Raw genomic sequence first — 12,717 nt, forward strand, 5'->3', positions numbered from 1 at the left:
AGCAATGCAGCTTGTTAACACTCCCACACTCATCATAAACTCTGTTTACATGTACTTGCAGCATTCTGCACATCCGCTTTTTGTATCAGAGACAAGGCGGAAATAAAAGCCACACAAGAATTTCTTTAGTATGTTTCAAGTTATGCTCATTTGGTTAGATTTACCAAAGATTGTGGGATTTCAGTTCAAATGGTTCTCATCGAGAGGGGCAAGATGAAAATAGTGGACTGAGTCATTCTTAGAGTCAAGAAGACCTGGAGTCACTCCCTACCACAGACATTTACTAGCTGTGTGACCCTGGGCAAGTCACTTAATTATGCATGCCTTGGTTTCTTCATCTGCAAAATGAGCTGGAGAAGGAAATGACAAACCACTCCACTATCTTTGCCAAGAAAACCTCAAATTGGGTCTTGAAGAGTCTGATAGGACTGAAATGACTGAACAACAACATATAATGCCTATTACATGCACTTGTGATATGAACTTCACAAAAATTATTTCATTTCATCCTCATGATACCCTTGTGAGGGAGGTGCTACTATGATCCCCATTTTAAAGTTGAAAAAACTGAGGTAGACAAAGGTTTTGTTTTCATTCTTGAAGAAAAGCAGTGAGAACGAGAGGGTGATGTCTTGACTTGCTCACAAACTGTATTCAACTACATGACTTACTCAAATTCACAGAGCTAGAAAGTGTGTAGGAGTGGATTTGAACTCATGTCTTTGGTATCCCAGCTCTGGTGCTCTATTTACTGGGTCACCTAGAGGCCTCAATTAACTTCTCAGTGCCTCCAGTCAGTTCTATAAAACTATAAGCAGCCTAGCAAATGCTAGTCTGCATTGGTAGAAAGTCACAGGAAATCCCTATACCAAGAAAATTGCAGGTCTGGTTAAGAAAAAAAAAATCAGCGTGATGTAGGGGGGAAAAGCTTAGAATCAGTAGAGATTTTGGTTTCAATCATTCCACTGGACATTTACCAGTTGAATGACCATGGCTAAGTCACTAGACCTCACTGAACCTCAATCTTCATCTCCCAAATGAGTGGATAGTAATATCTCACTAGGTGGTTATAAGGATGAAATAAGATCACGTATGTAAAGTGCTTTGCAAACCTCCAAGTGTTCCATCAATGTCAGCTATTATTTCTTTTCTCTATTACCCCAGTCAGTATTCTGATTGGCAGCAATGTCAGGATGAGGAGCTTAGAATAAGACTATGGGATATAGCTGGTCTATCCAAATCTTTACAGTGAAACTGTGCATTCGGACAAGAGGGGAAGTTTGAGGATTACCCTCTCACCTCTATAAAGTTGAGTTCAAGGAAAATGGAATTCCATAGGTTTCATTGAGTCTCCCTAAGTCTGCTTAACGAAATCACCAACAAATCTTTCAGATTCAGCAGTTTCTTTTAAAGGTATGGTCAAGGACCAGGAGCTCTGAGACCAGATGAAGAGGTATTCAGATTGGAAGAAATAGGTGTGATGCTTCTCAAAATAATCCTGTTCAAATATTAATGCTCAAAAAGCCACAAAACCCTGCCAAAAAACAGCAGAAAAATATGGGAAATTCTGTATTTTTTCAATGCCTAGCTATGTTCTAAAAATTCCTCCTTCTGATCTAGATTTTTCAAAAAAGAAATCTATTTGCATGTGAAAAATTTGGTCATAAGATCTTAGAGCTGAATCCAGTCTAGTACAATCCAATGAGCATTAAGTAATTATTTGATACAACATAGCATGATGGATAGAGTGCTGCATTTGAAGTCAGAAAGGCATGGGTTCAAATCTTTCTTTGGGCACTTACTATTTATGTGATCCTGAGGATGCAAGAGTAAAATGGGAATTAGAATCCATAGAGTACTTACCTTATAGGGTTGTTATGACACTTGGTTGGAATAATGTTTCAGAGTGCTATATAAAATCAATTATTATTGCTTTTATCTCATTCTTTTCGTCTTAGAGTCTAAATAGAAATTGTCCTGAAACGGGTCACTATCTCACTATTATTCTCTTAGATTTAATGTCCTGCAAACTATTGCCAGGCGGATAAAGTGACTGCTTTTTATAACTGAATACAAGTTTAAGGACATAAACTCATCTTCTGTAGGTTTGCTGAAAGCATCTTCAGGGCAAATGTTACAGCAGACAGGATTGTGGGTATGATAAGTGTTTCACCATATTCCCACATGGTTTTGATTTTTTTTCCATTAGGTTGCTATGTTTTGAAAGCTCTTTATTCCACATAGATTAGAGCTGATAAGTGTTCGGGAGAGCAACAGCTATTTAAAAATATTTTTCTTTCACTTTTATGGTCCATATCACATCCAGATGAGTGCAGGCAACATTTTTTGTCAATAAAAATATTCTGATACACTTTATTTGTTGAATTCTCAAGGTTATGTTGTTGTCTATATTTGTAGCAAAAATATTTGTCATCTTTTGGTTTATTAAAGATAATAGAATCGTAGGTTTAGAGCTTGAAAGGACCTTAGGGACTGTTTTGTCCTACTCGCTGTTTTATAGATGACTAAACCAAGACTGAAAGGGATTGAGCCACTTTCTTAAGTGGCAAAGCTGGAATTTGAAACCAAACCCTTAGACTCCAAACTTTGCACACGTGTCATCATACCACGTTGCCCAGGGTATGCAATGCTCTACGTTGCATGCAATGGCATGTAAATCCATAAGTAGATCAAGAAAAAGGAAAGGGAACAGCTAACAGAATCCAGGACACCTCTCTGGTCAAAAACTTTCTAGTCCAACACTCCCTTATTTGTGAGAAAACTACAGTTGAGGGGAGGTCAAGTGACTTATCCTAAACCATGTGCTAATTAGTGACAACCCTGATAGATCAAAACTCCTGTGTTTGGACTTCCAGGCTTGGGCTCTTTCTACCATACCATACTCAATTAGTTCTAAAACAGCTTTGTGATTTTATTAGTCTCATCCTTCTCAAAAATGGCATCACCATTTGGGCATAAATACTAGTGCAATCTTTTTATGCCTTCACCTGCTTCATTTTTTATCGATAAGATTATAGATTTTTGGGTTGGAGAGGACCTGAAAGGTCATGTAGTCCGATGCTGTCATTTTACAGAAGAAGAAATTGAAGTCCAGAGGTCATACAGGAAGTAACAGAACAAGGGCTTGAACCCAGAGCCTATGACTCCAGATTCACAAATTCTTTCCTCAACTCAATGCAGGGAATCAGAGTCTGGCCCAAGTATTATGTCATCCAAAAAACAAAACAAAACAAAAAAAAAAAAAAAACCAGACCCTAGGAAAAGTGAAAAAAAAACCAACCAATTATTCAGACTGCCAAATGTAAACTTTTAGCATTATGAAATTAATTTGAAAAGTAAATGTATGGCAAATCTGACTCACTACATAGCTTTCTCTCGGTTGCCTTCTCAAAATGTTTTCCAGTCTGTACTTCTTAAGATGCTTTTGCATAGAATGCCGAGTAGGGATTTATTTAGCATATCGTTGCTGGGTGTATGTTTTCCCAGACATTCATAGATTTGTGTTTTTCCAGAAAGCTGAATGTTCATGATAAAACGAGACAGATAATGATAAATAAGCATCTATGTAAGCCTAGCTAGAAGGAGAAATGGAGACTATTAGCGCCCCTCCTGTGAAGTTAATCCGGTTTCTTTTAGCTATTTCTTTATTAGTTAATGAGGTCTTGCAAAAATGTGTGTCTGAGATGGTGTTTTAGCATCCTTGCCTCTAGGAACGTCTTCAAATATTCATAAAGTAGCTAGACCGACTGAAGGTGCATTAAGAATGAATTTAGTCAACTTCAAATGTGGGTGGTCGGAAAAACCGCTGTTGAAATTGACTAAATAATCATTCTCATTGGCATTTCCAGATCATAGGCTCTGGGCACAAATGTAAAATATAGCAGGGGAGAGGTATTATTTAATATAGCTAGAACTCTAAAGTGTAGCTATTTCCAGCTTTGATCCTGCTTCCCAGAGACAAGAATTCAGTTTGTGTTTGAAAAACCAAATAATCCGAAGCAAATGCTAATCAAATATAGACTGGCTGACTTGTTCCCACCCAGGGCAGGGTAGCAGTGACCAGATGACTGATCTAGTCTCCCCACCCCCCAAGTTCGGTAACTCTAGCAAGACAACCAAGTCAGGGAAGACCCTTAAGTTTTCAGGTGTGTTCTGATCTTGGGCTTCCCAAAGGCTTTACCTGGGCTTCTGTTCTGTGATATGGTGTGTAAAGACTTACTGCCAGATCCTTTCTCTATGGGAGGGACTGGCCATTAGGCAGTGGGTGGAGAAAACTGGAAGGGAAGAATAAGGTAGCTACAACATCTGTTGTTCAATGTGGTCAATCCACAACCTGCCTCACCTCACCTCCATCATCCCGGGAGCAAAGACAAAGAACTGCTCCCTTTGCCTCCTCTCCTCCCACTTCTTCACACATCTCTCAGACTGCCTGTGGTCCTTTTTATGCCTTCTTTTTGACATCTAAGGCAGCACGGCAGTAATGGAAGTCAGGAAGGCCCGAGTTTGAATTCTGCCCCAGGCATTGACTAGTATGTTAATCCTGCAAATCACAGAGTCTCTATGCATCAGTTTTCTAATCTCTAAAATGAGGGAGTTGGATTTAAAGATCTCTACAGTTCCCTTCCAGCTCCAAATCTATAATTTTATGAGCCTTGATGCCTATTGTAACCTAATTTGCACATGTATAAACATATTAATAGGTGGAATATGAGAGTTGAAATCAGAAGACTTGAGTTCAAATCCTGCCTTTTACATTCCCTGTCTGCATAGGGTTGGGAATATGGATGAGACCTCTGATATCACTGATGTAGGCAATTTCCTGAATGAGAATACTATCTCTACCAAAACAGGTAGTCATTTTCTCCACAACTTGAGAGTTAGAGAACTACCTAAAGGACTAAGAAGTTAAATGACTCATCGAAGGTCATACAGCTAATATGGGTCTGAGGCAGGATTTGAAGCTATATTTTCCTGGTTCTAAGACTGGGACTCTCCCCTCTACATCACACTGTCTCTTTTTTAGCTATATAAAAAAATGTATAGCTTCTATGTGTCTTAAGTAACTTCATATAATTCCTCTACTAAAGCACTGATGGGTTGGTAGCTGAGTTCCCACACTGGGAGTCACCCATGGTGACTGCTTCCTGTGGACTCCTTCCTGTTAAGTGAATAAAGATACTAAGAGGGAAGTGGGGCAAAAAAGAGGGATGAGCATAAAATATGACTTACTGGAGTTTTAAACCCTTTGGGGGGTGGTCCTAGTTATAGCATTTTAGATGCAGAGCAAGAGGGAATTCAGAAGTCATATAGTATAACCCTCTCATTTTACAGATCAGGAAACTGAGACCCAGGGAAATTAAGTGACTAGGAAGCAAGTGGAAGGATTGGAAATTGAGCCAAGATCCTCTGATATAAAATCCTTCCTTGGAAAGTTTCTGCCTCTGTGAGGAACAATCATAGGAAAGGTTTAAGGCAAGGGTCTCTTCTAGAGTGAGATCTGTAAACAAAGAGCATTGGTTCATAGCAGGGGTCCTCAACCTTTGTAGTTTCATGGACCTATGGAAAGTTATGCTGACTCGGTGACCCATTGTTCCCAGGACTGCTTGGAAATTGGTGTTGGGAGAGGTTCTATTGGAGGAGGCTTCCCTCAGTCTGCAGTTTTTGTATTACCTGCTGTTATGTAGCATGTACCACTACCTGTGATGTTTGTACCCGACCTGTTAAAAGTCACATACCTGCCTCCTTGGGGAGGTGCTGAGATGCAATGGCCCATCCCCTTTTACTGATGTGGACCTATCCAAATTATCTTTATCTCATTAGAAAAGTTATCAATAAAAGCTGGCTCCATTGTGAAACCCTTGCTGCTCTCTGGTGTTGCCACCTTGACATATTTTAATAAACTCTCTTAATTCTCTTTGCCCTGAATTTTGTCTCATTAATCAGGGTGAAAGCCCGAATAAAGAATTTTCCTTTTAACAGAACCCTTGGGCAGTCTGTTGAAGCTATAAACCACTTCTCAGAATAATGTTCTAAAATGCAAAGGAAACCAATTATATCGGAAGAGATATCAAAATATTTTTCAAAACAAGTTCATGAACCCCATGTTAAGAACCCCAGTCTACAGATTCATATATAAGAATCTTTAGTAAGCATTAACATTTTGTTTAAAATATTTTAGTTGAGAAATAGAATTTATTTCATTCTAGGTATCCTGACTAACCCTCTAATAAGGTTTTCAAAAGAAGCCAGTGTGCCATGGTAGAAAAATTGCTACCAAAAAAAATCATTTAATATCTTTGTGATCTTGGACAAACCACTTAACTTTCCAGACTCCAGTTTCTCCATCTATAAAATGGGATTAACATTCATCTCACCTCTTGGCAAAAAGGTGGTGGGCACTAGGTGCTGAATGAGGCATACATCATCAGAGCATGGCACTGATTTATTTTGCTTAAAACTATGCCTTTTATACTTAAAACAGAAAAGACATAAAGATAAGTAACTCTATGCTTACACCCCCAGTGTGTGGGGGGAAAGAGAGAAAGATGGAAAATGACAATTATTTCAGAAAAGAGAAACATTAAAACTCCTATATTAAAATGAATTTGAGAGGCAGCATTAGTATAGTGGGCAGGGAAGAGAGAGAGGGAGAGAAAAAGAGAGGGAGAGAGAGAGACAGAGACAGAGACAGAGACAGAGACAGAGACAGAGACAGAGAGACAGAGATAGAGAGAGAGATCTGTGGAGAAGATCTACGAGAAAGTCTCTTCACCTCAAAGTGCCCTAGACAACTCTCTAAAATTAAAAGTTATTAAAAGTTACAGATGAATTGTCAGTCTGCATTGGTGAAAGTTGTTTCTCCACCAGGAGTTCCCTACATAAACGAAATCATAGACCCCAAACTAAAAATAACAAAAAAGAGGCACCAATTTTAACATCCACCCTACCTCATAGTCATTTTTTGAATTCAGTTGAGATATTGTATACAATAATGTTTTCCTAACTGTAAGCCTCAGTTTCCTCATCTGTAAAATGATCTAGAGAAGGAAATGACAAATCACTGCAGTATCTTTACCACAAACACCCCAAGTGGAGTTGGACAAGACTGAAAATGAATAAACAGCAACCGCCAAAAAAAAACACCATGGAAACATATTGTATTTGTATTAACAATATAATTATATAATTATGCTAATGATGATACTCTTGCTGTAAACAAAAGTAGTATAACAAAGTCCTTATTCTGTGAGAGAATCACTGAACTGCCACAGGATATGCTGCAAGTCTTCCTTGTACCATTTTATTTGGTATCTTTATAAGAAAGATCATATCCTAAGTAATGTCATTGGGCATTTGGGTCAATTACAAAGCCTCTAGTGACATTAAAAGCCACTTGAAAGCAGGGACTATTTCACTTCCTATTGACACTCTTTCTACCCCCCTGCCCCCTTCACACCCAAACAGGTCTAAATAACCTATGAGTTAGGGGGAAAGGTAATTTATTAATTAATTAAAGGCAAGATATTTATTAAGCACCTACTTATACTACACACAGTCCATGACCTCAAGAATTTTATATTATGTATTTCAAGACCAAGCTGATAAGCTCCCTAATTAAATCCTTTAAAATAAAATTCCTTAAAAGCATCCATAGCCCAAAGATGCTGACTTGGAGACTGTAGGTATAACACCATTTTTCTTCTGTGTCTTGCTGTGAGGACATTTAGGGCCATTATGATAAGATGCAAAGTGATAATTACTGTTCTAAGCCTAATTCTGCTTCTCTCAAATGGAGTGCTTTGCATCTGTGTTTTATGAGGACTGATCCCATCCTCTATCTTGTGTTCTCTTGCAGGTGATTCACATAACAGGCCGGTTACGTCTTAGAGTGTCCTTGTCCCACGGTCGGACAGTCCCCAGCCAAATCATGGGTCTTGTAGTGGTTGCTCATGCTCTGCCTCCTCCCACGATCAATGAAGTCCGGATCGATTGCCACATGTTTGTTACTCGAGTAAATATGGACCTCAATATCATTTACTGTGAAAATAGGTACTTCCTTATCCTTTTTCCTTTTCAGTGTTGTATGTGTGTCTCTGTGTCTTCTGCCTTGCCTGAAATCCCATTGTCCTGTGGAGCATTGATAGGTTCCTGGACTGACACCAAACATGCTTTTCTACTTAATACTTACATTACGTTACTTAATACAATACAATGAAAGAAAAGCACCAGGACCACCTTGCTGTGACGGAAACCCTGATTGACTGAGAAGCCAAGGAGAAGACAGGATGAGGTTTAGTTCCACTGATGAAGTAATCTAGTGAAAGGTGTCCTGCTGACACTCAGCTGGGTCTATTTCCTGGCTATAATGTGAGGTCTCTGGCCTCTTAACTGTCAACATTTCAGAAGAGTACTTAAGTACATGGAGTACAAACGAGGAAGTGAAGGAAGAGAGAAGGAGAGAAGGGAGTTTACCAAACTATTAAGTAATACCACGTAATCCTGAGTATTTCATTCTTATAAAATAAAAAGATGAGTCATCCCATAAATGAATTGGCAGCTCCTCCTCATCACTGAGCTCTTAAAATGAATTTTCAGCCTGTGGTTAAAAAATTCCCTTCTGTCATTTATGATATTAATGAAAGCAGTGACATGCTGGATACAAAGCTGGCCTCAGAGCCAAGGAGACATGTTCAAATCTTGCCATTGCCTCATATTGGCTGGGTGACCTTGGGCAAGTCACTCTATTTCTCAGTGCTCTAGATAGCTATTTGATTCTATGAGTTGCAGACAAGGTGGCCACCAATTCAGTAGAGAGAGTTCCCTACATCAGCAAAATCACAAGTCTAATACTTATTCATGTGCTATTAAACTCCAGGGTTGGATGAAATTAGGAAATAGTGCAGCACAAAGAAATCTTCACCTAAAGTCTCCTTTTCAGCCCACTTTGAAATATGATGCAGGTTAGCATGAATGAGGGCATCTAGGTGGCACAGTGGACAGAGTACCAGATCTAGAATCAAGAAGATTCATCTTCTTGAGTTCAAATCTGGCCTCAGACACTCACTAGCTGAGTGACACTGAGCAAATCAGTCAACCCTATTTGCCTCAGTTTCCTCTTCTGTAAAATGATCTGGAGAAGAAAATGGCAAACCTCTCCAGTATCTTTGCCAAGAAAACCCCAAATGGGGTTATGAAGAGTCAGACACAACTGAAAAATGACTAAAAGCAACATTATCGTGTGAGTGTCATTGGGACCAGATGGGGTTTTGAAACAGTTGTTTGAAATAAGGTAGTTTCCCTTTAGGGCCGCTGCCTACCCATCCCCTAGTATTGATTCATTGTGAGCAAGATGTCAACACCTAGAACATGGCGTCACACATAGTGGGCACCTGATAAATGATGCTTGAACTGAATTGAACTAAAAATTGAGCATTTTATTTAGAGCCAGAGGAGTTAAAGTCCAGTCCCTGCCCAGCCCCTTTCCAGTCCTTAACTCCTCTCAACCTCAGTTTTCTCCTCTGTAGAAGGATTGGATTAAACCAGATGACCAACAAGGTTGCTTCCAGCTCAAAATCTGTGATACTGTGACCCTGTTTTTTGCTGTGAGTCTGTCCTCCAGGACAATGCAACAGCATCTTCTTGCTAAAAATAAAGTGATCAGAAAAAACATCTCTATTTAAAAGGAGATGTGTATCTGATGGCATATTTGATCATCTGGATATGAGAGATATTAGGATGAACATAGTTGTCAACCTGAAAAGATGATAAATGGAGCTCAACTCAACATTTATTAAGCATGTACCATGTAGAAAGCACTTTGCCAAAGTGTTGCAAATAAACAAAACAATGCTTTTCCTCTAGAGCTTAAAATGAAATGGTATCTTTCATGGGTTTTATCTTTTTTTCTTCTTCTAATTTTAGATGCAGATAGGTGTCTTGGCAGATAGAGCACTGGGTCTGGAATCAAGAAGACCTCAGTTCAAATCTTGCCTCAGACAATTACTAGCTGTCTGACCTTGGGCAAGTCATTTAACTTCTGTTTTCCTACGAGGCAGCTAGGTTATTCAACAGATAGAGTGCTGGACCTGGAACGAGGAAGACCTGGGTTCAAATTCAGCCTGAGACATTTACTTACTATATTGACCCTTGGCCTTCTGCCTGCCTCAGTTTGTTCAGCTGGAAGATAAGGATAATAATTGCACCTACCTGACAGGGTTATTGTGATAATAAAATGAGATATTTGTAAAGTGTTTTTGTGAGCAGTATATAAATACAAACAATTAATTGATTAAAATAAACCTCACAAGATTTTTTAATGATAAAAATTGAAGTTTCTATATCCTTCACAGGGTTGCTGTGAGGATCAAATAATATAATATTTGTAAAGCACTTAAAATAATGCCTGGCACATAGAAGGCATCTAATATAAAGGCTTGTCCCCTCCATTAGTTTATAATTATTGCTAAAAAGTTTTAGTTTATTCCCCAAATTTGAGTTCATCATTCTTCTTCTATAACGTTGCCTGTGCTTCACTCCATGCAAAGCAAACATTAAACTTGGGAATTATTTGGAGATCTAGACCTGGAAAAGATGTCAAAAGCTGTCTAGACCCCCTTGCTTTACAGATTAGGAGACTGAGGTTTAGGGAAGACAAGTGACTACCCTGAGATCAAACAGTAAGTAAGTTTGGGAGAGGGAAGAAGGGGAGAGGGGGAGAGAATCTGACTCCAAAACCAGTGCTTTCTCTGCCAAACCAAACTGCAACCCTTGGAATATCAAGGAAATTTCAAAGAGCTTACTATGGTCTTTCTTAAATGGCACTCTGATTCCCTCCACTGCAGGAAAAGGAAGTAGCCTGTGCTGAAAAAAAAAATCCTGATTGTTTTGGTAAAATTCCCACCTACCTTAAAATATTTTTCAGCTCTGGACCCATAGAGCATCAAAAAGTTATCCCTTTTTTAAAAATCCATCTTTGGCCAAGAATTCTATTTTAGTTGAAACACATTTTTAGAATGGCTATATATTGTATAAGCAACTGAGAAGAAAGTGTATGTGTGTATATGTATGTATATACATGTATGTATACATCTATACATATGTATTTTTATATATGTATATATTATAGCATTTATGAGTATCCCAGCTTCTTGGGGACCAGGTCATGACCACTTAACTGTAAAACAAATAGTGTCATTGGCTGCTCAAACCATCTCCACTTGGAAAAGAGTGCATTCACATTTAGACAGATGTATATAAAGTCATAGTAAACATGATCAAAAGCTTCCTTGAATACCTGGAAATGCATTATTCCTTAAAAAAAACAAACAAACATGAGGATCAGAAGGGGGACAGAGGAGAGGGAATCAGCAAACAAACCCATTTTAAGTTTTGGATCTAAGAAACAGAATCTGATCCTGGGGCTTATAGGATGGTAAACCAGGCAGGTTCCCCCAACATGTTTTCCAATTTCAGTTATATTTTTCTGTACTCCTGCCCGAGGACATTGACATCTGGACAATCAGCGGCAGTGCCTTACACACACATACTGTAGAACCCAGGCCAAGAAAAGAAGCAAAAATGGCTTAAAACTTTCTATGTGGAATCAACCACAAAGTCCCAGTTAAAAGGGCCAGGAGTGAAAGCTGAGTTCCCAAATGACTCAGACTAAAAAAGATAACACCCCCAGGCATCTGTATGTCTCAGCATTTAAATTATATCCCTTGAAATGTCAATTTGGACTTTGTGCCAAGAAACGTTTGGGAGCTCTTTTTCATGAAAATACCCAATAGAAGACCAATCTGTTTAAATGAAAGGTATCTCTAATCATTTGGTAAAAGCATAACGCGTTTTTATTTTATTATGTAACCTTGAATTATCTTGGCCTTTAATGAGGATTTTTTTCATTGTTGTTGATGTTTTCCAATTTCATGGAATTATGTTGACTAAATGGGCAGTCCACTAGCCAAAAAAAAAAAATTGCTGTTTCATCCTACTTCCCAATTATTGAAACACGTTAGCTTACTCTAGTACATTTCCTGTTTGTGTAAAATGCAAATATCCACTATATTTTACATAAGCAATCTTATCTCTGCAGATTCCTCTCCCCAGTAAAGAGCTGCATCTTCCACAGACAGATATACTCATTGTAATGAGAAATGTTTTGGTGGACTTCTCTTTCTAAGTCACTGATGGTTCCTGTACATTTCATCCTTTCTAAATTGTAGCCTCTGTGTGTGTGTTTTTTTTTCTCTGCAGGATTAGTGATTACATGGATCTGACCCCTGTAGATATTGTAGGGAAGAGATGTTACCACTTCATCCACGCTGAAGATGTGGAAGGAATCAGACACAGTCACTTAGACTGTAAGTACCTCCTTTATGTCAAAATAACCTGGTCTAGAGTCTTCATCTTGCTCTGATTCATGTGCTGTTTCAATCCTAATTTTTTCCTTTATCCTCTTGGTGACTCTTTTTCTCCAAAAGAGAAGTCAGTGATCTCTCCAGAAATGAGACGTGTCAACACTTCTACTTGTTTCATAATTCAATTGAAAGTCAAATCCGAGGACCAGATGCTTACTCTAAGTGGAGCAGTTAGGTGGGGTAGTGGATAGAATGTCAGGTCTGAAGTCAGAAAGACTCATCTTCCTGAGTTCAAATCCAGCCTCAGACACTTCCTAGCTATGTGATCCTAAGCAAG

The 12,717-nt window shown here is 38.7% G+C and overlaps 1 protein-coding gene across 4 annotated transcripts in view; it reads left to right on the forward strand.

Annotated features, from left to right (window-relative positions):
- Positions 1–12,717, forward strand: part of NPAS3 (neuronal PAS domain protein 3) — a 1,140,225-nt gene that overhangs the window by 1,084,790 nt on the left and 42,718 nt on the right. For all 4 annotated transcript variants that reach the window (XM_072624932.1, XM_072624933.1, XM_072624934.1 and 1 more), the window contains 2 exons: positions 7,877–8,070; positions 12,277–12,383. In XM_072624932.1, coding sequence (XP_072481033.1) covers positions 7,877–8,070; positions 12,277–12,383 — 301 coding nt within the window. The remainder of the gene's footprint in view (positions 1–7,876; positions 8,071–12,276; positions 12,384–12,717) is intronic.

This window comes from Notamacropus eugenii, chromosome 7 (genome assembly GCF_028372415.1).
Source record: "Notamacropus eugenii isolate mMacEug1 chromosome 7, mMacEug1.pri_v2, whole genome shotgun sequence".
Classification (NCBI taxonomy): domain Eukaryota; kingdom Metazoa; phylum Chordata; class Mammalia; order Diprotodontia; family Macropodidae; genus Notamacropus; species Notamacropus eugenii.